At 47.7% G+C, this 26,760-nt stretch overlaps 2 protein-coding genes across 6 annotated transcripts; one reads left to right on the top strand and one right to left on the bottom strand.

Moving 5' to 3' along the window:
- Window positions 1-356: 356 nt before the first annotated feature.
- On the bottom strand, window positions 357-5,096 carry PPP1R3E (protein phosphatase 1 regulatory subunit 3E). Its single transcript, XM_045525507.1, has 2 exons — window positions 4,388-5,096; window positions 357-4,093 (listed from the first exon to the last, which is right to left on the bottom strand). Exons 1-2 carry the CDS (start codon window positions 4,799-4,801, stop codon window positions 3,671-3,673), a joined length of 837 nt encoding a protein of 278 aa, XP_045381463.1. The 5' UTR covers window positions 4,802-5,096; the 3' UTR covers window positions 357-3,670.
- LOC123620320 (polyadenylate-binding protein 2) lies at window positions 4,409-26,760 on the top strand. 5 transcript variants are annotated; one of them, XM_045525495.1, is made up of 10 exons: window positions 9,332-9,459; window positions 9,758-9,845; window positions 10,333-10,772; window positions 20,773-20,859; window positions 23,612-23,726; window positions 24,435-24,502; window positions 24,805-24,911; window positions 25,430-25,517; window positions 25,608-25,759; window positions 26,693-26,760. In XM_045525495.1, the coding sequence occupies exons 3-10, from the start codon at window positions 10,341-10,343 to the stop codon at window positions 26,730-26,732; spliced, it is 1,089 nt and encodes a 362-aa protein (XP_045381451.1). In that variant the 5' UTR covers window positions 9,332-9,459; window positions 9,758-9,845; window positions 10,333-10,340; the 3' UTR covers window positions 26,733-26,760. The 5 variants fall into 5 exon arrangements, with proteins under 5 accessions (XP_045381428.1, XP_045381434.1, XP_045381444.1 ...); XM_045525463.1 differs by lacking the exons at window positions 9,332-9,459; window positions 9,758-9,845; window positions 10,333-10,772; window positions 20,773-20,859 and adding an exon at window positions 22,724-23,251; XM_045525472.1 differs by lacking the exons at window positions 20,773-20,859; window positions 23,612-23,726; window positions 24,435-24,502; ... (2 more) ...; window positions 25,608-25,759; window positions 26,693-26,760 and adding exons at window positions 4,409-5,457; window positions 11,414-14,310 and having other exon boundaries at window positions 9,072-9,459.

The raw sequence follows: 26,760 nt of genomic DNA, 5'->3' as shown, positions 1-26,760 counted from the left end.
TAAAGATTCTGCCAAACTCTTAGTGTTTCCTGGGTCAGATTAGACTGAACCATTTGGGAGAAACCAGTGAGTGGAGTTGTCTATGTGTACTTTTCTTTGCTTTCTGGGGCTGTAAGAAATATGGATGGAAATGTTGCAGAGAGCAATGCATGAAGGAAAGGGCATATTGCCTAATCTTGGTTGATTTGCAGATGGTGGGGTTTGTGGTGGTGCTGCACCTGCTCAGCCCAAGGTGAGGACAAACCAGGGGCTGGGGAGAATCTCAGTGCTTGTCATGGGAGAGGAGTGCACACCAAAAGCATCAGGGCAAAGAATCCCTCCTGAGAATCTCAAAAGGACCAGGCACACAAAAGCCATTCAAGAAATACTAGTTTATTGCCTATTTTACAAGGCTTGGTGGCACTGCTAGTTTGTAAGCCCAGGTTCAAAGAGAGAGGCACCCAGTATTTGTGTGTGCAAGAAGGCTGCTCAGCCCAGGCTGAGGGGGAACTATCAGCTTACCCCCAAGCCCTGGGGCAGCTCAATATGGCAAAAACCAGAAGACTCAGGAGTTGTTCTATAAAGCTGAGAATGGGGATATGGGTGAGAATGGGAATATGGTACTTCTTGCACAGAAAGAGCTCAGGGAACAGGATTATCCTTAGCTCTCTGCCCCCAGTCAGAGTTTGCATTTACCCACCCAGTATCATCAGGGCTCCCAGAGAGGACCCGACAAGCACAGACCATCCAGCAGTTTTCCTAGTTGGGGACCCTTCTAGTGGAAACATTAGAGAACTTGCCTGTTCAAGACTAGTGCAGGAAGGAGGAGGGGGGTGGCACACCAACAGGTATAGAGGGTTGGCTAGGGCTGGGAGAGAATCCCAATGCATGGAAAGCCTAGAGTTTTATTAGGTTCCCAAGTTCTCTAGAAGGCAGGTGGGGTGGTCCCTTGCGGATCCTACAGAGCTGGGACACTGGTGCAGGAGACAACAGCAAGCTCCCGCAAGGGACTGATGAAGCCTGGGGCCCCCTTGCCTTCCCCAGTTCAGGAGACTGGGAGGATGAGAAGGCAGAGCAGTCAGAAACTATGGGAAATGATATATTGCAAGATTTTAAATTTTGTTTTTAAAGGGGAAAAAATACAACATCATGGCTATGCAGAGGCTTGGGAGATTTCCTGGGTTCATTGTCTTAGTTCTGCCATTTACTAGCTATATGATCTTGAACAAATAACAGCTTCTCTGAGCCTGTTTCCTCATCTCTAAAACAGAGATAATGATAATGTTCAACTCAGGGTTGTCTTGAGCATGCATGCTAGACAGATTTCAGCAGATAAGTGTTAAGTGAATGTGAGCTATCACTATTGTTAATATGACACAACAGTAATTCATACACATTAGGCAAGAGATTATTACACACTGAGCATCAACCCGGTCTCCCTGTTATCCTCCCTTGGTTATAATAATTGATGAATAAACAGTGTATTGCTTGGTGGCTTCCAGTACAATTTCTCTCTTCACTTTGCTGGAACTTTGACCTGAAGGTGATCCATAAGATGCATGAAATTCTTCCTGTTTTCTTCACAAGGTAAGGATGATGTTTAAATGGGCATTTGTTTGAGGAATGACCTGGGGGCTCCTCTCCTTCTATCTTCAAAGGATTAAGGCTGTGGACAGGAGGGGCATGGTAACAAGCCCCATGCTTTCTTCTGAATGCATGTGTGGGCACATGTGCATGACCCACCTCCTTCACTTAGGAAGGGGGGATCCAGAAATTTTTCTCTGAGAAATCAGTAACAGAAATGGGTTTGGGAAGCTGGTTACCTGGGAGCTCTTTGTTCATCTGTAGCATCAGGAACTTCTTCTTTTCCTTCTTCTTCCTTCTAGAAGATTATCAAGGAGCCTGAGGGAGGAAGGTGGAGCAACCATGGTCTTGGAGAAAAAGAAGGAGGTTCTCCACTCCTTCTGGAGGGAGAAGGAATAGCAGAGATCAAGGATGAAGAGAGAGGCAAATGGAAGCAGACAAAATGAAGGTAAACACCCTATATATTAAGAGGAAAAGTGATGAGAAGGGAAGACAACGAAAGAAAGAGAAAAGCAAAGAGGTTAGGAATAGGGTGAGAGAAAAGGAACAACAAGCAACCAGCAAAGGAATGATTCCCAAGTTCAGTTAATCAGGAGGAGACACAGGCATGAATGTGAATGGGTGGAAGACTCCAGCTTTCCCATTTCACTTGCTAAGGGCATGGCGCGGACTGCCATCTTCTGGTGCATTTAATATTCAAGTTGCTTTGATTCTTGATTTGGAATGATTTCTATTCCTTATACCCATAATTTTTCATCCCCAAGAGAACCCTCAACATTGTTTCCTTTCATCTTTGGAGCTCTCACACATCATTTTCCCCCAACACTCTGAGACACTTCCCCAAAGTTGTCTCAGAGCACCGAGGGTGGAAGTCTGTGGGAGCAAAAGCAAAAAAGGGCAGAGTTTGAACTGTGGTTTGGAAGAGGCTCTGGAATATCCTGGGGCTGCAGGCTGCTTATGGGATGTTTCCTGGGCCCTGGAACATCTGTGCCAAAAACTAGAGGACCCATCCTCAGCCCTAACTGGACACTCAGGTGCTGTGAGTTCTCAACTGTAGCACTAATGTGGCTTCTAATCTACACTCTGCCAAGCACAGGTCATAAAATGTCAAACAAAGAGCCTTAAGAGATCATCTAACCGAATACTATATTCCAAGGGGCACAAAGAGGTGAAGTAGCTTGCCCAAAGTTTTACAGCTAGTCAGTGACTTCCTTTTCTTCTGAGGCAGAAAGAAAAAATTGGAATAGTGATTCTCGTGGTTCACCGTCCTTTAACAAACACAGTCCATAAAGTGCTTAGAGGTTATTAAAAGGCACCCCAGAAAGGTAAGGCTGGAATTCTTCTGGAAGCCCCTGAGTGTACCAACCGCTTAGGCACATCATTATTTGGCTACAAGGACAGCCCTGGAGTTGCTTTACCTCCATTTTAATCCCTAAGGCTGCCTGGAGGCTGGAGGAAGGAGCTCTGACTGCTGTCATCACTCGCCAGCCAGTCTATGGAGACTGAAGCTAGGAACTGTCAGGGGTGACGAGAATCCTGTCATAATGCCAAGGTCCAGGGCAATGGCCAAGCTCCTGGGATTAAGCAAGGCAATTATGGCTGAGTTAAAGCTAGGATGGGCAGGACTGGGGGACCTGAGGTGGCAAAGGCGGGTAAGAAGAAGGAATGAGCTAGCAATCAAAATGACTTCAACTGGGGTGGGCTACTTCACATAATACCTCCTCAATTCCAAAAAGGTTCCTTTGCCTTCAACTGTCTAGGCCGGATGGGCCTACTTACTTAAGAGAACCTCACCATCTTCCGCATTTTTCCGCTTTTTTCTAATCCCTGCAGCGCCCTCTTGGGTCCCCTTTCTCCCCTATGCCGTGGGTTCCTTCCACTCACATCCAACCAGCGTTTTCCACCCCAATGTCCCCGAGCTTCGTTGATTCCGCCCACCCCCTGCGCACCCCTTTGATTTCTCCCCTCCTCCTCGCCCTCCCCGACTTGACTCTCTCTGACGGCTTCCCGCCAATCTTGGTTTCTCCCATTCCTCCCCGCCACATCGGGTTCCCCTCGCCCCCGGGTGCCTTTGGTTTTTTCTGCCGTGGGCCGCAGGCGCCTGGTCTCAGATAAAGTGGATCCAGCCCTGGGACTCCGGGGCTCCGCCACTGCCCGGGTGCTCGGGCCCACGTAGAGCATAGTCACGGCCGCCGTTGTTGTCCCAGAACTCGCGACCCGTCACACGGTAGCGCAGGGCGAAGAGCAGGGCGCCCCCAATGGGCGGCGCCGGCAGGCGGAAGGCGAAGCGGTCGGCGCGCGGCGGGGGCGGGGCCGGGCCGGCGTAGGCGGCGGGCGCCTCCCGTTGGCTGCGCCAGCCGTCGGCGCTCCAGCGCACGCTCACGCGCTTCTCGTAGGCCAGGTCCAGCACGCGCGCGCTCCCGGCCACGCCCAGCGGGCCCGCCTCGGCGCGTTCCAGGCAGATTCGCTGCGCCTGCAAGCGGGCGGCGAAGCCGGGCTCGCTGGCCGGCTCCAGGGCGGCGAGCGCCTCCTGGGGGAAAGAGAGAAGGGGGAGAAGAGAGCACAGGGCGAAGAGGGGGAGGGGCAGGGAGCGGGTCAGAGCGAGGCACTGGACCAATCAGAGGCCGACCCCGGCGTCCGGGCCGGCGGAGGGGGGGCGCAGCTGGAGGGCTGCCCCAGAGCCACAGGCCAATGGGGGCACCGAGGGGGATGAGCAAGCCCAAACCCAGGGATGGGGATGGAGACGGGTGTTCCTTGACAAAGCCACGCCCGCCGCGGCCGGCTGGGGGAGGTCCCCCGGAAGGGGCGTGCCCCTGCCGCCTACCTGGAGGCCGCGGGCGCGGGGCTGGCACGGCGCGAAGTGGCGGAGGGCGTCCCTCTGCAGTTGGACCTGCACGTGGCGGGGCACCCGGGGCAGCTCTCCCGGGCGGAAGCGGCGCACGGCGGCCAGCTCCAGCCCCAGTGCGTCGGCGAAACGCACTCTCTTGCGGGTGTCCGGACTACGGCTGCGGGGCGCCCGGGCCCCGCCGCCTCCAGCGGGTGCAGAGCGGGCCCGGCGACCCCGACTCGGAGCGTGAGCGCGGGATCGGGCCCCGAGCCGCGTCCCGCCCTCGCCTTGCTCCTCCGGCTCCTCCTCGAGGCTGGGCCGCTGGCTGCGGTAGTAGGCGCGCTCTGTCAGCGCAGCGATAAAGCTCAGGTTGCGAGGGATGTCGGTGCGGGGGGGCCGCTCGCGGGACATGGTACCCCCGCACCGGCGGGGCCAGCCCGAAGCGCCACCGCACTGCCCTCCCTTCCTCTCTCCCTCCCGCCTCGCGTTGGTGCAGAAGTCGCAGGGCCCGCTTCAGCAGCCCCTCGCCCTTGTGTGCTCTCCTTGCTGTCACCTCCAGGATCCTCCACCTCCGTTCGCTCTGCCTCGCCTCCGTGACCACTTTCCCTCCCTAGGGCGGTCAGCTCCTAGGGTCTTTAGACCATCACATCCTGCCTCCTGCGAGCTGTCTGCTCTGAGCGTGCGCTCAACGGCGCTCACCCTCGGGTTCCGCGGTCCTCATGGCTCTGGCCCCCGCCCACAGCCCTGTGACAGGTGGCTCCGCATCTGTCTTTGCTGCTGCACCAGGGGGCGGGGACTCCACTTCTTGGGTCCCGACTGAGGCCACTCAGCCTTTTTTCAAAAAGTCCTCAACTTTGCCCGCATGACACGGGAAGGGTTAACGCAGGAAGGAAAGAATAACCTTCCTTTTTCTTGCAGGGGAAGGTTCAAAACACCCAGCATGTGACTTTATCTAAAGGGCTCACCGTTTTCTTTTCTTAAACCTAGGCTCCAGATTAGGGAGGGGGTCGCGGTGGGTGCAAAGAAGGAAAGGTCTTGAAAGCTGGGTGGAGTCTTTGAAAGAGAAGGTGAGATGTGGCACTTAAAAGGGGCAGGGGACGGGGGGCGGGGGTGGCTGAACACTGCCCATTGGAAAGAGTCCAGAACTGAGAATTGTGGAAAGACCTAGCTTCTAGATCCACGTCTGGTGTTATTTAGCTGTATGACCTCGAGCAAGGAACAACTTCTTTGGACCTCAGCTCTCTTATCTGTAAAAAGTGGGTTAGGCCAGGCGCTGTGGCTCAGGCCTGTACTAGCACTTTGAGAGGCCGAGGCCGGAGAATCGCTTGAGGCCAGGAGTTAGAGACCAGCCTGAGCAAGATCAAGACCCCATCTCTAGAAAAAATAGAAAAATTAGTCAGGTGGGTGGCGCATGCTTGTAGTCACAGTTCCTTGGGAGGCTGAGGCAACAGGATCTCTTGAGCCCAGGAGTTAAAGGCTGCAGTGAGCTATGATGATGCCACTGCACTCTAGCTCAGGTGACAGAGTGAGACCCTGCCTCAAAAAAACAACAAAAACAAAAAGTGAGTTAGAGTTCTGATTTCTAATCCAACTGTAAGCCCTTTGAGGACAGGGCTGTCTGATTCATGGTGAGTTTTAGTACATGGTAGGCCCTCAAATGATTGAATGAATGAGCACTTAACAACTCTTAGAGCTGGGACTGTGAGCTTCCAAGAAGGGCAAAGAGGTGGCTTTTTGCCCATTCATTTTTTTCTGCATTAGTAAAAAAAGTATTTTTAGTTTTTTCGAACCTTCCTACTGATCTTATATAGCACTTACAATGTCCTGGGTACCATTGTAAGAGTTTTACAAATATTAACTCTTGTAATACAACCATCATAGGAATAGGGAGTTTTATTATGCCTGTTTAACATACGAGAAAATCTATAGAGGGGATAGGACTCTTGCCCAGGGTCACATAGTTAATAATTGGGGAGCTGGGATTAGGACCTCAGCAAGTCCAGCACTGAGGTCCACCCTCTTATCGCCTTGGTTACATAAGATTAAAACATTAATGCTAATTGTTAACATCTTCAGAGTATTAAAATGGGGACACTTAGAGCAGAAATGAAATCTCTGAATTTAAAGCATCAGGATACTTTAATTGTAAAATCACAAGTGACTTAAATAGGAAATAAACTGTGACACATATATTAACACTATTTTATTATTCATTCTTGTTTGCATCACACTAGTATTAACCATAGCAATGCTATTTAGCCAGGACTCATTTTTAAAGCAACATTTTTATTTTCTTATTTTAAACATATATATATATATAAAATCCATGGACATATTCTCTTCATATCTTAGGCTGTAAAGTAATCATACATTAATTTATGTTACAGTCAAGGAGTTTAAAACAGTCTTCCTTGCTCTGGTAAAATATGAATCACTGAATTACCTATTGGGTACAATGTACACTATTTGGGTGACCGTTACACTAAAAGCCCAGATTTCACCACTATACAATTCATCCATGTAACAAAAAAACCATTTGTACCCCCCAAATCTACTGAAAGTTTTTTAAAAAGCCAAGAAGAAAAAAATATGTATCACTGAAATAAAATAGATGAAGTTCAAGACCAGCCTATATGACCACAAGCTTTCTGGTAAAGGCCCTGTTGCCTTGTCCACAGGCTGAGTTGCCATCCCTAGGCTCTGGGGTGTTGGTCTGAGAAGATCCTTGAGGTGCATAGCTTCGAACCAGGTATAAGCTGTGTTGGTCCAGCAGCTCTGTTTGCCTGGCTACTCAGACTGACACTGAACCTTTATTCCAAATCAGTCTTTATTTCTTAAACAGCTACTGTAGTAATCTTCAAACGTCTAGCTGGGACTGCTCAATAACTGGCCAGAGGCATTGATTGATTGCTTCAGTCAACATTTGCTGAGGGCCTATTAGGCTATGAGGACACAAAAGTGAGTACAACCCAGTTCCTGCTTTTAAGGAGCTTATAAATAAATGGGCAGACAGAAATATTAACATATGTGGATCTTCTAAGACATTTACTTGAAATATGTTTTTTATTTCAAGTAAATGTCTTAGAAGAAACAAGGATTGCAAATAAAGGCCTTTAGAGAACTTTATTCTCTAAAGAAAATGGCAGCCTTGCTGGTGGCAGCTGGAATGATCAGCCTAAGGGCAAAGAAGAAATGAGGATGGTTGAAAGGATATAACCATAAAGGAATGGAATAGGCTGTGTTTAGACTAGAGGAGAGAACTGAGTGTGGACTTGTAAATGGTGTGGATTCAGACTGTTAGAACAACATTGATTACCTGAAGGGAAGAGGTGATCTTTTTTTTTTTTTTGAGACAGAGTCTCACTTTGTTGCCCAGGCTAGAGTGAGTGCTGTGGCGTCAGCCTAGCTCACAGCAACCTCACACTCCTGGGCTTAAGTGATCCTACTGCCTCAGCCTCCCGAGTAGCTGGGACTACAGGCATGTGCCACCATGCCCGGCTAATTTTTTTTTTTTTTTTGCTATATATATTTTTAATTGGCCAGATAATTTCTTTCTATTTTTAGTAGAGACGGGGGTCTCACTCAGACTGGTCTCGAACTCCTGACCTTGAGTGATCCACCTGCCTTGGCCTCCCAGAGGGCTAGGATTACAGGCGTGAGCCACCGCGCCCGGCCCCTGGAAGAGGTGATCTTGAAGCAAGAGTGTCAACGTTGAGACAAACTTTTAGGTGAGATAGAAGGAGATGGGAGTCCCAGCTTCTTGTCAATATATGGCTTTGGGCAAATTACTTAACCTCTCCAAACCTCAGTACACTCTTAAAGAAAGCACTTAGCACCTAGTCAGTCCTCAAAACGTGTTAGCTGTTACTATTATTGTTGCAGGGAAAACCTTGCTTCTCTAGTGACCATAAGGGCAAATGGGAATGCCAAGGCTTGGATTGGAGGTAGAAACAAAGGAAACCAGCAGGAATGGAGGAGAATTCGGTTGCCTCTTTCTGGCCTTTGGGGCTCTCTCCAATAAAGCTGAAGGAAGTGCCAGCTCCAAGAGCCCAGGGGCATGCCCAGTCAGATATGCCTGTGCGTGCCCTCATGTGCATCCACTGTGGTCAGACTGTGAACTGCCCTGTATGAATATACTGCCATTTATGAATAATAGAGATATGAATGTAATCTGGAAAGATAAACATCAACCTTAACATTGGCAAGCTACGGGGAGGGAGGTGCAATTGGGCATGTGTGTGTGTGTGTGTGTGTGTGTGTGTATTTGAGAACTTGTATTTTATTACTGTGTACCTCTTATTTTTTTACGTGTCACTGACTTGAAGGCCATGAACCTCTATATTGTTTGATTTTTTTCATAAAGAGAATGAATTCATATGTTGGGTAAAAAATTAAAATAAAATCAATCTGATTACAAAAGAAGAGGAGGAGGAAGAGGAGGGTGGGGGGTTGGAAGAAGAAGAGAAGAAAGAAAAGTACCTGCAACAACTGCTTGTAATCCAAGTCCTGGTTCCCTGATGTCTGGCTGAAGTCCCAGCCCACAAAGAGGCCACTGGATTAAAGGTCTTAGGGAAAAGAGAATGGGAAAGGTTTAGTGTCCCTGTGGTGTCTGTTAGTCCCACAATGGTAAGGCACCTGGCAGACAGTTCCCAGTGTAATGGGAGCTACTCCTCTTTTCCAGGCACACAGGCCAGAGCTGGAAAAGTTCAACAAGTGCATGGAACATCAGAGACATTCCAGAAATGCCGAATTTGCTCCTAGATGTCCTGAGGCCCAGTGCTCTTCTCTGGGCAGCCTCGAGGCTCAGGAGCCATGGTGCCCTCTCAGTCCAGCCCTGCTTTGCCTTCGGCAGCCCTCTCTCTTCCCGAGTTGTGGCCCTTCCCAGGCCTGCGTCCCAGCCCCGCCCCTCTCTCTGGACGCATCTCTGGGCCCCATCATCACCCGGCGCCGGGCCCTCCCTCTTGCCCCCCCTTTCTCCTCCCTCCTTCCTTCCCTCCCTTCCTCCCTCTCTCCCTCCCTCCCAGCTCCTGCACCAGGAAACGGCCCGGATCCCGGCAGCGGCCTGACCCGTGAGATCCCTAACCTGGCAGGCGGGCGGGGTTGGAGACAGGCTGAGGTCGGGGGTAAGGGAGGAACTGGGCCTTTGGGCTGCACTCGGGGGAGCTGGGAGTAGAGATGGTGTGGCAGGAAGCCCTTGGCCCTGGGTTTCCCGGGAGGACAGTCATTAAACATGGATTCGGCCACACAGCTGGTAGAGCATTGGGGGCAGGGACCCAGGCCCAAGAGCTGCAACCCTAGCCCTTCTCAGGGCAGACCCTGATCCCTGGGCTTTCTTGCTTAGTTCTGATCACCTCCTCCCCTTCCCAGGGCTCCAGGCTGGCCGGGAGGATGAAAGGCCCCAGCTGGGGGCTCCTTGCCACCAGTGCTGGGTCCTAAGAGCTGCCATCCAGGCTGGGTGAGTGAGTGACCCCTTCCTTTCTCTGTCCTGGGCAACCCTTTGCTTCTCCCACCTTTCTCTTTAGTCTCTGTCACCTCCCCATCTTGTGCCTCTGCCAAAATCTTTACATCTTGCTTCTAGGGAGGGCCTAAGCCCCTTCCTCTAGCCAAGAAGGTGTGGACTGTGGTGGGGATGGGGTGCGTAGGGGTGTTGTAGAGCTGGTGTTGTCTTATTATAAAAAGAACCTAAAGTATTTGAAACATAAAATCTACTTGTTTTACGTTTAATTTGGCATATCATGAATTTAATGGCCAGCCCCTCTTGTCCTGGTCCCACACCATGGCTTAATTCCCTTGTTCTTGATCCTTCCTGCCCAGTGGTCTTGGAGCATTTCCTCCCCTCTCCCTGTCTCACTGGGTTAGACAAACCGGAAATGCCCCTTCTGTGTCTCTGTCCCTATACTAGTCATGTGTTTATGCCAGTCTTTCATCCTTGCCTCTTACAGCCGCCCGGATGGCGACCCCAGCCTCAGCCCCAGACACACGGGCTCTGGTGGCAGATTTTGTAGGCTATAAGCTGAGGCAGAAGGGTTATGTCTGTGGAGCTGGCCCCGGGGAGGGCCCAGCAGCTGACCCGCTGCACCAAGCCATGCGGGCAGCTGGGGATGAGTTTGAGACCCGCTTCCGGCGTACCTTCTCTGATCTGGCGGCTCAGCTGCATGTGACCCCGGGCTCAGCCCAGCAGCGCTTCACCCAGGTCTCCGATGAACTTTTCCAAGGGGGCCCCAACTGGGGCCGCCTTGTGGCCTTCTTCGTCTTTGGGGCCGCACTGTGTGCTGAGAGCGTCAACAAGGAGATGGAGCCACTGGTGGGACAAGTGCAGGAGTGGATGGTGACCTACCTGGACACACGGCTGGCCGACTGGATCCACAGCAGCGGGGGCTGGGTAAGAAGCTTCTCAGTTGCCGCTCTGCACATCCCTCCGCAAAGCTGTCTCCAGGGGGAAGGTGCGGGCTGTGATTGGAGGCTGGGGCAGCTGTGCTGGGAACGAAGCATGAGAGCTGAGTCTCCCTGTTTGGGTGGAATCAGACGGAGAGATGCTTCACTGTAGGCATCACACTGGACTCTGCACTCCAGAGCTGCCATGCAGTGATCACTGGATGGGCTCATTGTCCCAAGCAGAGGACAGATACACAGTCCTGGAGGAGTGCCTGCAGGGAAATGGTGTCAGGAACTTTTTACACCTGAGTACATGGCATGCAAGGTGGGGAGGATCAGGGATGGGTGGTGGTCAGGAAAGCCTTGGCAAAGGATGCCAGTTCTGAGCAGAATATTTTAGCAAGGAAAGGATGGGTTTCACTTGAGGCAGAGAAAGCAAATGAACCCAGAGTTTGGGGCGAGGGGGGTGCACCCCAGGGGATCAGAGGGGCTTGCAGCCAGCAGAGCTTTGGCTGGAGAGGGACTGGGTATGGATGGGGTAGTGCTTGCAGTGGATGGAACTGGAACTCTTCCTCTCCTCTTCTCTCCACTCTTTCCTCTCCTGATATCCCTTTCTCCTTTCTCTCCTACTTCCCTTCTCTCCCACAGGCGGAGTTCACAGCTCTATACGGGGACGGGGCCCTGGAGGAGGCGCGGCGTCTGCGGGAGGGGAACTGGGCATCAGTGAGGACAGTGCTGACGGGGGCTGTGGCACTGGGGGCCCTGGTAACTGTAGGGGCCTTTTTCGCTAGCAAGTGAGAAAGTCCCAGGGCCAGGTGGGGCTAGGTATGGCTGGGGGCCAGGAGAGCAGGAACAGAACAGAGAATTGCCCTTGGAAGAAGTGGAGTGAATGGATGGGCGGGCATGGAACAGGGATGGGCGGGGGAAAGGTAGTGTGTGAGGGAGCTGAGTATGCCAGGCAGGCGATTGGAAGAGTGAGCTGGAGACACTGGGGAATGTTTTGGGAAGGTCAGGGGAGCAGGAGATGGAGTCATTCCAGGGTTGGGGGGAGGTGGGAGGGATCATGCCTATAGGTGTGGGCCCATGAAACTACCTGGAGCCTGGTTTGCAGCCCTGAGGAAAGTGGACTTTCATAAGGGGTTACGTCTCCACTGGATGACTGGGATTTGGGGAACGCAGAAGGCACATCCCTTTGGAATGGAAACTCAAGGTTCTCAGGTGATAGGGAGAGGTGGCTGTGACAGTGGGCTGCTTGGACACACATGTGCATGTGCACGCGTGCTCATGTGCATGCTGGGCTGCTTGTCTAATCTAACCTGGTGGTGGTAGGATTCCTCAAGGAGAAAACATTCCTTCTTGCAATGGCAAGAAAAAGGGGCAGTTCTCTGTCCCTCCTCCCAACCTTCCCCCCACCCCCACATTTTCCCTCCCCTTGCCCTGATGCCAGAAAGTCGTTAGCAGGACTTTGGAGACAAGAACGGTTTTGCAGCTGGCCTTGTTCCTTCATCATCCCCCTTCCTTGTGCATCTCACACTTGCTGCTGCCTCCCGGGCACTGACAGAAGGACAGGGCTGTGGAGACTCGGTGGGTGGCGGCTTAGGTAGCTGGACTTGCCTGCCACCCTCCCCTCCCACTGGGGCACAATGGTGCCTGGAGTGTACCCTATCTCTGGGACCTCTGTATCCAAACTGAAACTCTAAATTGGGGCCCTAATTTTCGTTTTGAGGGGGTGGACGTAAATGCCAATCTAGAATACACTCTGAGTCCTGCACTGTGTCTCAGTGAGACTGTTGATGCCTTGAGAGGACCATTCCAGCTCTGAACCCATGGGTGTGAGGGTGATGGGTACTCCGTGACTGGCCTGTTCTGTGTGGTGGGCTTTGGTGCTGCTTTATCAGGGGCCAGGAATATGGGTTCTAGAGTACCTACCATGACCTAGAAGCATTTCTGTTTTCTTTGAAACCACGCTGTTTGCATGGGTGTTACTTGTCTGTACCTCAGAGTCTGAGGATAACTTTAGAACTCACAGTCCTCTAGAACAGATTCAGATTATAGCTTTTTCTTTTAAGGAAGAAATGATTCACTCCAGTTGCATGCCCTGAGCCAGACCTCACTGCTGCACTTTCCAAGGTGCTAAAATTGCTGCTCTCCAATGCTGACTTTCAGAAACAGTGCTCTAGACCCCTGACCGTGATCCTGAGCACTGATCAGCGTAGCTAGACCATGGTTGACTCTTCTTGGAGATTTTCACTTGGTCCCAGAATGTGGCAACATAGTTGTACTCGCTAGAATGGGGGACCAAATTGGCCTCAGGGGTTTAGTCCAGACTTTTGCTTTTGAGAGAGGGCTGCACTTTTTAATGGTATTTATAGGGGAGGTGGTTGACTGCATGTGCTACTTGGTCTGTTGTGAGTATGCTGATACCAGAAACTCAGAGCTGGTCTGTGGCAAGCAGTGGGGTGGGGGGTCTCTGACTTGCTCAGGACAAACTAGGCCAGTGGTTTTCAAACTGCTTGGCAGAGCCCCAAAGTTTCCTAGGGGTTGCCTCAGGAGTCCTTGGGGAGATGAAGGGGGTAGGGGGGCTGAGCGGGCTGGGCGACTTGCCCTCAAACAGAACAGCTCCCCTTGTAGCTGTCTTACATATCGGGGTTCAGGGTAAGATTTTGTTTGCATTAAGGGGTTTGTTGCTAAAAAAAGTTGGAAAACCACTGACTAGATCATCAGCTCCAAATTGGAGCCTGTGCTCCCTCAGGTTTGGGGCAGACTCTTCACCGTACCCTCTACCACAGGACGCCATCCCGGTTAGCATCCCTGCGGGCCTTTAGCAAACAGGGGCAGCAGGGACCATGGCCAAATTACCAAAATGTTTTGCTCTGAGGCCCTCATACCTGGGTGGAAGGAGAGGCTATTTTCTGAAAGGGTAAAGGGCTCGGTCTGGATTCCCAGAAGTATAGCTTGGATGGGACCACAGTGGGTAGTTTTGACCTGTCCTACCCTTCTTAGTTTGAGGGGCAATGGAAACCCCAGAGACTCTTCTGTCAGGGAAAACTAGGGACTCTCTTCTAGAGCCATATAGTTGCTTGGGATTAGCTCTTGGCCAAGACGGCTGAGTATGGCTCCCAATTTTTAAATCCATTTCATTTTTTAAAAAAATAAGGGAAATAAATATAATTGCCATTTTTCAAAGATGAAATAGGTGGAGAGGGTGTTTCTTGCTCTCCAGAGCCCAAAGGGACAAATAGGGACTTTGCTTAGGCCAAGGAAGGAGCGGAAATAGGGCAACTCAGTCCTGAGATTATTAATCCTACTCTCCCACTCCCCACTTATTCTAGGGCATACATACACTATTTTACTTTTTTAAATCATAAAACAACAGAACAGATTTGGTTAGTTTAGAAGAAAAGAAGAAGCTCTATAAATATAAATATATATTCCTGTATTTTTATTTAATAATTTATAAATACCAAGTTCATTTGACTTTTATTTTTGTGTAATATGTAATTGTCGTATTAAAAAAATAAATAAAGCCCAGAGTTTAATGAGAAGGACTGAACAGGGTTTGTGACTTCTACACTGTATAGCCTGGGGTCAGGATATTCCTTGATCTAATTATCTCTTCATGACCTTGTTAAGGGCAAGAATTAGATTAACAGGGATTTGGGAAAGTGTTGGGATAATTAAAAAAAATATCAGAGTTGTTCCCCCATCCTCTTCACCCTACTCCCACCCTGGCCAAATGCCCAAAGCCAAGAACTCTATCTAACCCAACCCAAGCCTCAAGAGGGTGTATATATATGGTATGCGATATTTAAGACTGCCACAAACAAGAAACAAAAGAAAACCTACCAAAAATCTTTGTGTGATAGTGATCAAGTTCCCAGTTGTGGTTCAACTTCTAATCAGAAGTGTGTGGTAATGAGCATTTCCCCATGATGCCCTGCTACCTACTTCAGACTTAAAATAGGTCTGGCAAAAATGGAGCCCCTGCTTCCTTTCTGGGTCCCCTGAGACATTTGGTTTCAGCCATTTTAATGCAAACTGCTAAATTGGATGGAATCTCCAGGAATATTCAGCCCATCCCTTTGTACCTCTAGTCCAGGACCACACCAAAATCATATCTGGCAGGAATAGTGATCCTAATTTTAAATTTCAAGTGGGAATTCCTAGTCTTTCTATAATCCAGTGCAATAAATTGGGTATTTGGGTTTATATGTCAAATTGTGAGAATTGTAATTGTTCAGAGGAATCCAGTGTTGCCTCTCTATTCTCTCCCTACACAAAAATCTATGAGGGAAGCCATATTAAAATCAGAGAGTGGTTTGATGAATTTGGCACTAGGGGAAAGGGAATTAGATGTTCTTAATAGTTAATATCGGCCGGGCGTGGTGGCTCACGCCTGTAATCCTAGCACTCTGGGAGGCCGAGGTGGGCGGATCGTTTGAACTCAGGAGTTCGAGACCAGCCTGAGCAAGAGTGAGACCCCATCTCTACTAAAAAAAAAATATATATATATAGAAATTAGCTGGAAAATATATATAGAAAAAATTAGCCGGGCATGGTGGTGCATGCCTGTAGTCCCAGCTCCTCGGTAGGCTGAGGCAGAAAGATTGCTTGAGCCCAGGAGTTTGAGGTTGCTGTGAGCTAGGCTGACACCACGGCACTCTAGCCCGGGCAACAGAGTGAGACTCTGTCTCAAAAAAAAAAAAAAAAAGAAAAAAAAATTGTTAATATCATCAGGTATGATAGCTAGCGCATTTATCTCCACTGCAATGCGATTGATTTGATGATTGATTTGCCTAGTTCCAAAAAGCATTTGCAACATCTTTCTATAATACAAAAGACAAAACAATAGGCAAATGTAGATTTTTAAAGTATAGAGGTAAAGGGAAAATTGAAATATTACAGTCAGATGACAGCAAAAGGAATATTAATGCACAGAAAAACATTCTATAGGTAGTGTTCCCAAATACTAAAGCTAGGCTATGAATTCAGCTCTGTGCTTCTTGGCAGCTAAAGCAAAATGAAAAACACAGTGAAATTCACAGTCCTCTTAGGATTTATAAAAGCCTACCAGTTACTCAAGAGGGGCAAAACATTTTTTTGTGAGTGTGGCTTTTCTGAGAAGACAGTGATATAGTGGACACTACCCTCTGTGACACCTAATAGCAAATATGATGTTGAGTTTTGTACCACTGTTTCTGCTAAAAACACCAAATGGGGATTCAGAAGGTCCTAAGCTTATTCTATCAGGCCCATTACAATTTAGCCCAAATATGCTGCTCTGTCATGGTTTGGTTTAATTAGGTATAAACTTTAGACTATGTAAAGGGACAGATGGGTTACGTTTACTTCAGGCAGTTAGTTCTCCATGAATGTTATTTCTTCAAATGACACTTCTGATAAAGTCGGGCAACATTTAGTTATAATTTCTTGCAAATGGATGGATTGTAGATATTCTGTGCTTTTACTTAATAGGAGATCCTTTGAAAACTTTAAAAGCTGCCTTAAATGTGGATATAGAGAAATAAATTATTTTAAAACTCAACCAGGAAACATAATAGAATGCTACGTAGTTGTTTATCATTCAATCATTCATTTATGCAGTAAATACTCAAGCATCATCTGTGTGCCAAGCACACTTCTAGGCACTGAGATAAAGTGAACAGACACAGATCCCTGTCCACGTGCTGTTGACATTAGTAAGGGAAACAAACAAAAAATAAATACATTTCATAATGTGTTAGAAGGTGATGAATAAATACTATAGAAGAAAGTAATTCATTGAAGGGGGATGTGTGTATACACACACATATATGTACATGGATTTCAATTTTAAGTTGAGTGGTCAGGGAAGGCATGAAAAATTATATTAGAAAAATATATTTGTTGACATGGAAAGATGCTTCTATATATTGAAAATTCAGGAAGGGTATATGCCAAAATATCATTAGTGATTATCTCTGGGTGGTAGACTTTATGGGTGATTTTATTTTATTCTTTTTGCTGTCAGTATTTTTTGATTTTTTGATAATGAACACATATTTCAATATATTAAAATAAGTTTTTCAGTTACAAAGTTTTTAAAAAGTTAACCAAGCAGAATGGAAATTAAGCAGCCCAACAGAGCTCCTTCACATTAAAATGGCCATCCTACTTCTGTGCAAGGGCAGACCTAGGGAGTTAAGGTTAAGGTAGGCAGGGCCAGACCACATTAAAAGATAATTGTGGTCTGCTCCAAAATAGAGGTGAGTAAACGAGAAAGGCTCCAAGGTTCTTTTTTTTCCCTTTTTTTGAGACAGAGTCTCACTCTGTTGCTCAGGCTAGAGTGAGTGTCGTGGCATCAGCCTAGCTCACAGCAACCTCAAACTCCTAGGCTCAAGCAATCCTCCTGCCTCAGCCTCCCAAAAAGCTGGGACTACAGGCATGTGCCACTATGGCCAGCTAATTTTTTATATATATATATTTTTAGTTGTCCAGCTAATTTCTATTTTTTTAGTAGAGATGGGGTCTTGCTCTTGCTCAGGCTGGTCTCGAACTCCTGAGGTCAAATGATCCTCCCGCCTCGGCCTCCCATAGTGCTAGGATTATAGGCGTGAGCCACCACGTCTGGCTGGCTCCAAGGTTCTTTATCAGCACTGTCCAATAGGAATATAACGTAAGCCACATATGTAGTTTTACATTTTCTAGCAACTTCATTAAAAAAGCAAAAAGAAAGAGATAAAACTAATTTTTATATTTTATTTAGCCCAGTATATAAAAAATTATGATTTCAACACATTATTAATATTAAACAGTTATTAATGAGTTATGTCAAATTCTTTTTTTCCTACTAAGTCTTCAAAATTTGGTGTGTATTAAATACTTTCAGCACATCTCAAAATGGACTACTCATGTTTCAAGTGTTCAATAGCCACGTGTGACTAGTGCCTATCATATTAAACAGTGTAGTTCTAGATCATAGATAATTATTGAAGCCTGTAAAAATTCACAGCAGGAGTTGGCCAGGTGTGGTAACTCACGCCTGTAATCCTAGCACTCTCAGGCCGAAATGGGAGGATCACTTGAGGTCAGAAGTTCGAGACCAGCCTCAGCAAGAGCAAGACTATCTCTACAAAGAAAGAAAACACCCATGCATGGTGTCTGCGCACCTGTAGTCCCAGCTTCCCCCGAGGCTGAGGCAGGATTGCTTGAGCCCAGGAGTTTGAGGTTGCAGTGAGCTAAGATAATACCACTGCACTCTAGCCAAGGTGACAGAGCAAGACAATGTCTTAAAAAAAAAAAAAGCAGAAGTTAAAAATGGGGATGAAACTACCAAGAGGCCAAATACTTATATTGTTTAGTGAGACAACTTTTTCCTTCTAGGCAGAACTGACTAGAGATGCCCTCACCCATTTTTACTGCTTACTTCTTTTCTCAACTCCACTGATCATTCCCTTCTATTAACATATTTTTCCCTCTTCTGGGGCACAACATCATTGGAGTTTCAGTTTTTCCAAAACTCCATAGTCCTCTATTTATAAGTTATTACTTAAAGAGAATCATACTCAAAATGGGTCAATCTCACACCAGTACATACTAATTTAAAAAAAATTCATTCTCAGGAAAATTTATCTCTTTGTTCTCTATGCACCACCAACAGGCAAGATATTAACATTAAATAAGATCATTCATTCAGTTAGCACTTATTGAGCACAGAGTAATAGTCAAAGGGAATACATATATAATTAAGATGGTGTCCTTGCCTTTTTCAGTTTATAGCCCAATAGAGAAGGATCTTAATTTACAAGCCATCATTCAAATATATGTATACTTTTTAAGAGACAGAGTCTTGCTCTGTCACCCAGGCTGGAGTGTAATGGTGTGATCATGGCTCACTGCAACCTCGAACTCCTGGGCTCAAGCAATCCTCATGCCTTGGCCTCCCAAAGTGCTGGGATTATAGCAGTGAGCCACCATGCCCAGCTCAAATATCTTTTTTTTTTTTTTTTTTTTGAGACAGAGTCTCACTCTGTTGCCCGGGCTAGAGTGCCATGGCATCAGCCTAGCTCACAGCAACCTCAAACTTCTGGGCTCAAGCAATCCTTCTGCCTCAGCCTCCCGAGTAGCTGGGACTACAGGCATGCACCACCATGCCTGGCTAATTTTTTCTATATATTTTTAGTTGTCCAGTTAATTTCTATTTTTTAGTAGAGAGGGTGTCTCACTCTTGCTCAGGCTGGTCTTGAACTCCTGACCTCAAGCAATCCTCCCACCTCAGCCTCCCAGAGTGCTAGGATTACAGGTGTGAGCCACCACGCCCGGCCTTCAAATATCTTTTTAAATGTGCTTGTTTTTTTGAGAAACTTGGGAAGGTTGGGGTGATTTTAAAAAAAAATTTGTAGTGACTGTGGAGAATTTGTAGAACATAAAAGTTTTCTTAATGCTTACATTTGCCTTTTATTGCTAGATTTCTCTACTTGGCCTATTAGGAGAACATAGAAATTATGAAGAAACAAATTAATCATGATCCTACTACCCGGAGAAAACTACTATTAACATTTTAGCATATTTCTTTCCAGTCTTTTATCTGTGCTTTTATGATCATACTGTACATACAATTTTGTCTACCGCAATTCTGCTTACCATTATATTGCAAGCACTTTTCCTTGTCATTAAAATGTTTTAAAGACATAATGATTATAAAAATTAAACCTATGTCTATACAGTAATTTTAATGCCCACTTGGACATCTGGGTTGTTTCTATTTTTCACTTTGATAAACATCTTTATTACAAATGTTTTTCACTTTTTAGCTTACTTCTTTACAAAAGATTATAAGAAATAGTATTACTGGGTTAAAAATCTAAAAATTTTAAAAGCTTTTGGTATATATTGCCAAAGACTAGAAAATTTGTACTGGTTCTTATTCCTTTTTTCCCCCATGCTCATTTAAAAAAAGAACAATCGGCCGGGTGCGGTGGCTCACGCCTGTAATCCTAGCACTCTGGGAGGCCGAGGCGGGTGGATCGCTCGAGGTCAGGAGTTCGAGACCAGCCTAAGCAAGAGTGAGACCCCCCCCCCCCCCCCCCGTCTCTACTAAAAATAGAAAGAAATTATATGGCCAACTAAAAATCTATATACAAAAAATTAGCCGGGCATGGTGGCGCATGTCTGTAGTCCCAGCTACTCGGGAGGCTGAGGCAGTAGGATCGCTTAAGCCCAGGAGTTTGAGGTTGCTGTGAGCTAGGCTGACACCACGGCACTCACTCTAGCCCGGGCAACAGAGTGAGACTCTGTCTCAAAAATAAAATAAAATAAAATAAAAAAATAAAAATAAAAAAAGAACAATCAAATATATACAGCTGGGAAGAGTTGGGTAAAAGAAATATAAAAGAAAGAAAGAAAAAGATCAGATATACATAGTTGTAATCATACTTTATATACAATTTTACATTCCACTTCTTTGGCTTAACAAAATTATTTCTGCATTTTTATCACAAACTGTGTAAACCTTTTAATAGGTACATAATAATCTTTGATTTGATGTAATTATAGTTTTCTTAAACTTTTGTCTATTATTAGAAGTTAGTCTTTTTCCAGTTTTCAGGATCATACATAATATAATTTTTGTGTATTAAAGCAAACTTTACAGTAGTTTTGATCTGAGTTTGGAAAGCTAGGTTTGAATTCCCTATTCAAGTCTAATTAGCCCAATGACTTAGGCAAGTTACTTCACTTCATTAAGCCTTTTTCTTCTTTTCTAAAAAAGGTTATGGTTTTGGAAATATTTTCTTCATAGGGTTGTGAGAATTCAATGAGATAATAAGGAGTGGTGCCTGTTACAAAATCAAGTGCTCAATAAAATTAGGATTCAAAGGTATTTTTTAAAAGTCACATTTCCTTAATTGGATTATTTAAATTAGGTACCAACAAGACACCCAAATCTTAATTAGGTTAAGATCAGTATAAAAGACCTTTCTTCCAGGAAACACACTCATTCAGAGTTTATCTTCAGCGCTCAACTTTAGTTCTCCCAGATCACTGAAGCTGACATGGCTGAAATAATTTCCAGTGAAATTTTAAACGACTGTGACTCTGCTCCAAGTTCCTCTGAGGTAAGAAATTGTGAGAAAACGCGGGGGTGAGGGGAAGAAGGGGGTATAATGAGTTTCCTTTGATTTTTCGGTTTGCTAGTAGGTATCTCCTCTTGTCAAGATCCCCTATCCCAATCGTGCTTAACTTTTTGGTTGAGCTCTTGTGATTCTGGCTTTTGTTTTTTTGTTTTTTTTTTTGAGACAGTCTCACTTTGTTGCCCAGGCTAGAGTGAGTGCCGTGGCGTCAGCCTAGCTCACAGCAACCTCAGACTCCTGGGCTCAAGTGATCCTCCTGCCTCAGCCTCCTGAGTAGCTGGGACTACAGGCATCCGCCACCATACCCGGCTAATATTTTCTATATATTTTTAGTTATCCAACTAATTTCTTTCTATTTTTAGTAGAGATGGGGTTCTCGCTCTTGCTCAGGCTGGTCTTGAACTCCTGAGCTCGAGCGATCCTCCCGCCTCGGCCTCCCAGTAGTGCTAGGATTACAGGCGTGAGCCACTGCGCCTGGTGATTCTGGCTTTTGAAACTGTAGCTTGGTCTGCCTACAGAAATTCCTCTTGCAGACTTAGCACCGCCATTCTTCCAAGTGTGTAGGATTGCTACTAAAAGGTGGCAACAGTGCCTCCCAGGGCTAGGTCTCATTGGCATCTCCAAGTACAGAGGCATGGTGGGAACCTACCCAGAGAAATTCTGGGATCTGAAGGAGGACTTGGGGGCTGGGAAAGCGCTGAAGATGAAGGGTGGCACCCACACTCCCAATCTGTGCATCTTTTGGTCAAGGAACATTCAATGGGACACATACTATATGCTAGGCATATTGCCACGAGGTGGAGATGCGAATATAAACAGGATCCAGCCCCTCATCTGCAGGTGCTCACAAACCTCGTTAGAAAAGCAGCACAAAGCACAGTGGAGGTAGGCCCACTTGTTATGGGAAAGAAGGGGAGGCTAGTGGAAGGCTTTGCAGGAGGTGATGCTGGGCATTGCAATTGTCTGTGTATGTAGAGGCATGGATTAGGTGCCGGTATACCCTCTGTAACGAGGAGTGTGGAAGTAAACATTTGCGAAGTAGCCAGAACCTGGGGTGTCTAAGGCCACCACAAGGGGTCTTGAGACTTTACTTGACCAGCAAAGGGGAGCCAGTCTGGTAGTAGTGCACATTGGGGGGGTCACACTGGAAGCTAGAGACCCCCTTAGGGGTCTGTAGCAAACAGTTCAGGCAAGAGTATAGACAGGCTGAAACTGGGTAGCTAGGAGCAGAGATCCTGTAAAGAGGGCCTGTGCAGGAGGAGAGGACAGACAGGACTCGTGCCTGGTAGCTCTGAAGTGAGGATTCCTCCCTGCTTTCTGTTATGGGAGACCTGGTGGATGATGGTGCCAAAAACCTGGATTATGAAAAGTGAACTCCCTCTTCGAATGCTTCATTTCCGGCAACATCGCATCTACGGGTGCCTTCCTGGTCAGGAGACCAGTTTCCAGAAACCGCCTCTGCCTTGGAACTGCTCACTAGTTGGCCTGCAGTAGTATCAAGATGGCGGCCCCCTAAAGACTGACTAGTCACGTGACCTCGGGTTTCCCTAGTTTGAAGTCCAGCTGTCTGTTCAGAGGCAAGGTTCACCTGTCGGGAAAAGGGTGTCAGCCTTCGAAACTCGCGAGCCAATTGGCATCTGCGACTGGGCCAGTGCGGTGAGGCCAACGGAAGATTGGTTCTTTCCCTTCGCCTAGCCAGGGGCCAATCACAGAGCGTCCTATGCTTCGTGGGCCCGCCCGTACGCCGGGGGAAGCGGGAATGTCGTCACAGCGTGGCGGTATTGTTACCTAAGGACTCGAGAGGAGGTGGGACGTATGTTGATTGACAGACAGATTTCCCCTACCGGGATTTGAGAATTTGGCGCAGTATCCCCGCCTTAGAGGTGGGGTCTTATTTGATTGCCAAGTAATATTCCCCAATGGAGTTCTAGCTCGTGGTGACGGGCAGGCTGCTTAGCTAATGAATCCTCGGCGTGGCCGGCGCAGTTCTCCAATCGCCGAGCGGCGGGCCCCAGTCTGAGCGGCGATGGCGGCGGCGGCGGCGGCGGCAGCAGCAGCGGGGGCTGCGGGCGGTCGGGGCTCCGGGCCGGGGCGGCGGCGCCATCTTGTGCCCGGGGCCGGTGGGGAGGCCGGGGAGGGGGCCCCGGGGGGCGCAGGGGACTACGGGAACGGCCTGGAGTCTGAGGAACTGGAGCCTGGGGAGCTGCTGCTGGAGCCCGAGCCGGAGCCCGAGCCCGAAGAGGAGCCGCCCCGGCCCCGCGCCCCCCCGGGAGCTCCGGGCCCTGGGCCTGGCTCGGGAGCCCCCGGCAGCCAGGAGGAGGAGGAGGAGCCGGGACTGGTCGAGGGCGACCCGGGGGACGGCGCCATTGAGGACCCGGTGAGGGAAGGAGGGCGAGCGAGAAGGCCGCCAGCCGGCGGGCCGGGTCACGGGAGGCCCGGAGCTCGAGCAAGCGGGAGGCAGGCGGGGGGTGGGGTTGGGCGGGGAATAACGTGGCTGGGGCCGGGCCGTGGATGGGTCCGCGATCACTACAAGGGGCCCGGTCGGGTTGATTCGGGCGTCATGGGTGCCTAGTGGTGTTCTAGAGACGGTGGCTTGCTTTTCTTTTCATCACGACCCTCGCGTGGGTCGAGAGAAATGGCCGAGCATGTCTGGGGCCGCGCGTCGACCGAGAGCAGGGCACAGCCCCTGCATTGGTTCCTCTTAAGCTCTTCTCCATACCCTCCCCACTTATTGTAGGAGCTGGAAGCCATCAAAGCTCGGGTCAGGGAGATGGAGGAAGAAGCTGAGAAGCTAAAGGAGCTACAGAACGAGGTAGAGAAGCAGATGAATATGAGTCCACCTCCAGGCAATGGTGAGTAACTGGCGGTTGCACGCGGAGCCCGGGTTCTCGGGTTGTAGGGACACAGAGAATGTGGGAATGGATGCTCGGCACCCTGGAGTTGCTTGTCTGGGCAGTTACTGGGCAGGTGCTGCTGTCATAGTCCATTGTGTGTTCTCCTGACCTTTGTGAAACAGAACCTGTGTTTCGGTGGTGGTAGTCTTGTGTCTGCCTTTGTCCCTGTTATATATGTGCTGCTCTTTGTTCTTAGTCTACCTCTGACCTTCTTTGTGGAGGTTGCCAGCTTGCATTTGACCTTCAAATCTAATAGTTTTTCCTTCAGTTGGAGACCTTTTAGTTAGGATTCCTAAGAGAAAGAATGCTGCAAGGGGCTTCCCCTTTAATCCAGCAATGTCGAGTCTCAGCCCACTTAATTTTGTTTGCTCTTCAGGGCATTTCAACCTAAGCTATTCAGTGGGGATTTGATTTGGGGGCAGGGGGATTCCTACACATTTCTCTGTGATTTTTTTAAGGATGTATTTGTTTTTTAATTTGTGAAATATTTAGTACTAGGCACCTATGTACCAGGTACTATTCTAGGGAATTGGTAAAGCAAGGAACAGAACAGACCAAAATCTTTGCGTTTAGTGAGCTTATAGTATAGTGCGGGTGCCAGAAGTGCATATATGGGTTAAGTAAAACAACTGTTTTTTGCTTTTTTTTTTTTTTTTCTCCACTTAGCTGGCCCAGTGATCATGTCCATTGAAGAGAAAATGGAGGCTGATGCCCGTTCCATCTACGTTGGCAATGTATGTGCTAGGGCTTTGGTAGGGGTTTGGGGCAAATTCTCATGTGGGGGGAACTGTTAATTGTCTTGAAAGGAACATCTCCAGGATACATGATGGTTTTGGGTGTGGAGGGAGTGTTGGGAAAAGGTAAAAGGTACTAGAGTGATTAATATAGGCTCCGGAGTTAGAAGGAGTAGGGATCAGTTCCTTTGAGAAGCAGATTTGATTTGCCTTGATGTGTATAGATGGCCCAGACCAAAGGCTAGGAACCTGTTGAGACAGGAGTTTGCCCAGTACCTGTGAAATGTCTCCTCTCCTGTCAGGTGGACTACGGTGCAACAGCAGAAGAGCTGGAAGCTCACTTTCATGGTTGTGGCTCAGTCAACCGTGTTACCATACTGTGTGACAAATTTAGTGGCCATCCCAAAGGGTAAGTAGTGGAGTAAGTTGAGATCATTTAAATCACAGTTTAAAAGTAGATAAATATTTTATATTAAGCAGTAAGTTGCTGTTAAAACAAGTGGTCCTTGTCTTCTAAGATCATCACATTAATGGTAGGTATGTATTAGGAGTTGCACATAAATGCCTTCAGTGGCCAGACAGGTGACAAAAATGAAGGCTAGGTGTGGGTGGGATTATGAACTAGAAGTGGGGGGAGGGGCTGCTTCTACTTGGTCCCAGCTGGTTAAGGCCATATGGAAATGCGGGGCCTGTGTGTCTTATTTTTTTTTTTTTTATGTTTTTCTTTTATCACAAGATAAGTAAGTGTCCCATATTTTAAAATTCAAAGAGTAGCTGGAAATTTCTCTTAAAATCTTTTGTTTAAAACAATTTTTTAAAATAATTAAAAATGTAAACATATTGTACCGAAAGCATGCCTGCGAGCTGAATTTGACCTATGAGCTATTTGCAACTTCAGAGGGAGAAAGTGACAATTACTCTTTTTAGGTTTGCATATATAGAGTTCTCAGACAAAGAGTCAGTGAGGACTTCCCTGGCCTTAGATGAGTCCCTATTTAGAGGAAGACAAATCAAGGTAAGCCTGTGCCCATTGCTGTTCTGGTTCTAATGGCGAACTCTCCAGGTTGACTCTTAAGGCTTTCAATTGTACATCCTTTACTCTCAGGTGATCCCAAAACGAACCAACAGACCAGGCATCAGCACAACAGACCGGGGTTTCCCACGAGCCCGCTACCGTGCCCGGACTACCAACTACAACAGTTCCCGCTCTCGATTCTACAGTGGTTTTAACAGCAGGCCCCGGGGTCGCGTCTACAGGTCAGGATAGATGGGCTGCTCCTCTCCCCCGCCTCCCATGAGCCCTGTATACTTCCTTCTCTCCTGATGTGAGGAACCTCCCTCCCTTCCCCTCCCCTTGGTCTCCAGGGACTTGGTCTCCTGCCTGTGCAGGGTGAGGAAGGTAGTTGCAGGCCCCACCAGGAGGCCAGTCTTATCATCTTTTCTGAGGCAGGAATTGGTGATAAGGGCTGGATCTCTATCTAGTGTGAAAGATACTTTCTCCCCCAGCCTTTTTTTTCTTGGGAGTTGGTGGCAGTGAAGGTGTTTACACTGAAAGCCAGGAAGAACGGGGCCTCAGGGCAGTGAAAGCACCGCTTGGACATTGGCTACTTTTCCCAGACTTAGGGAGAGGTTGAAGTTTGAACTTCCCTTGGAAGAATACCAGAGGCTAGTTGATCCTCCGCAGCAGCTATGTGGGAGGATTTTGAGATATTTACTCTTTATTTCAGCCAGTCTTGCAAGGTTAACTTTTTCACTGGGTCTAGTGTGGTACCCATGTTTTTGCTTTGCTTTACTTTCTCTTTGCATTTAAATAGACAAGTTAGGCATGTAAACCTTGGCTTTTCATACCTGTCTGCTCCCAGGAGTTAGGGAGGATCTGTTGGTGAGGGCCTAGGGTTTAAGAGCTGTGAAGAACTGAAAACTGGACAAACAGAGGTCCTTTCTCTTGCCTCTGTATCTCAGATGCACTTTATTGCTACTATTTGGTAAAGTGTTCTGTTAAACACTCCCCACTCTCAAATTTGCTGGGCGTGTTGCTATTTCTGGGATTGTGGGGTCAGTTTTAGGACACTTGAAAACTTCTTTTCCCCTCTCCCCTTCACAGTAACTGGGGCAAGGGCCCACGGGGAGGGGCTTGTACTGAACTCTCTAGTGATCATGTTAACACCTAACTCTCCTTCTTTCTTCCAGGGGCCGGGCTAGAGCGACATCATGGTATTCCCCTTACTAAAAAAAGTGTGTATTAGGAGGAGAGAGAG

The sequence above is a fragment of the Lemur catta genome, chromosome 1 (genome assembly GCF_020740605.2).
Source record: "Lemur catta isolate mLemCat1 chromosome 1, mLemCat1.pri, whole genome shotgun sequence".
NCBI lineage: Eukaryota > Metazoa > Chordata > Mammalia > Primates > Lemuridae > Lemur > Lemur catta.
The sequence above is the reverse complement of the archived record's forward strand: the minus strand, read 5'-3'. Positions and strand labels throughout refer to the sequence as shown.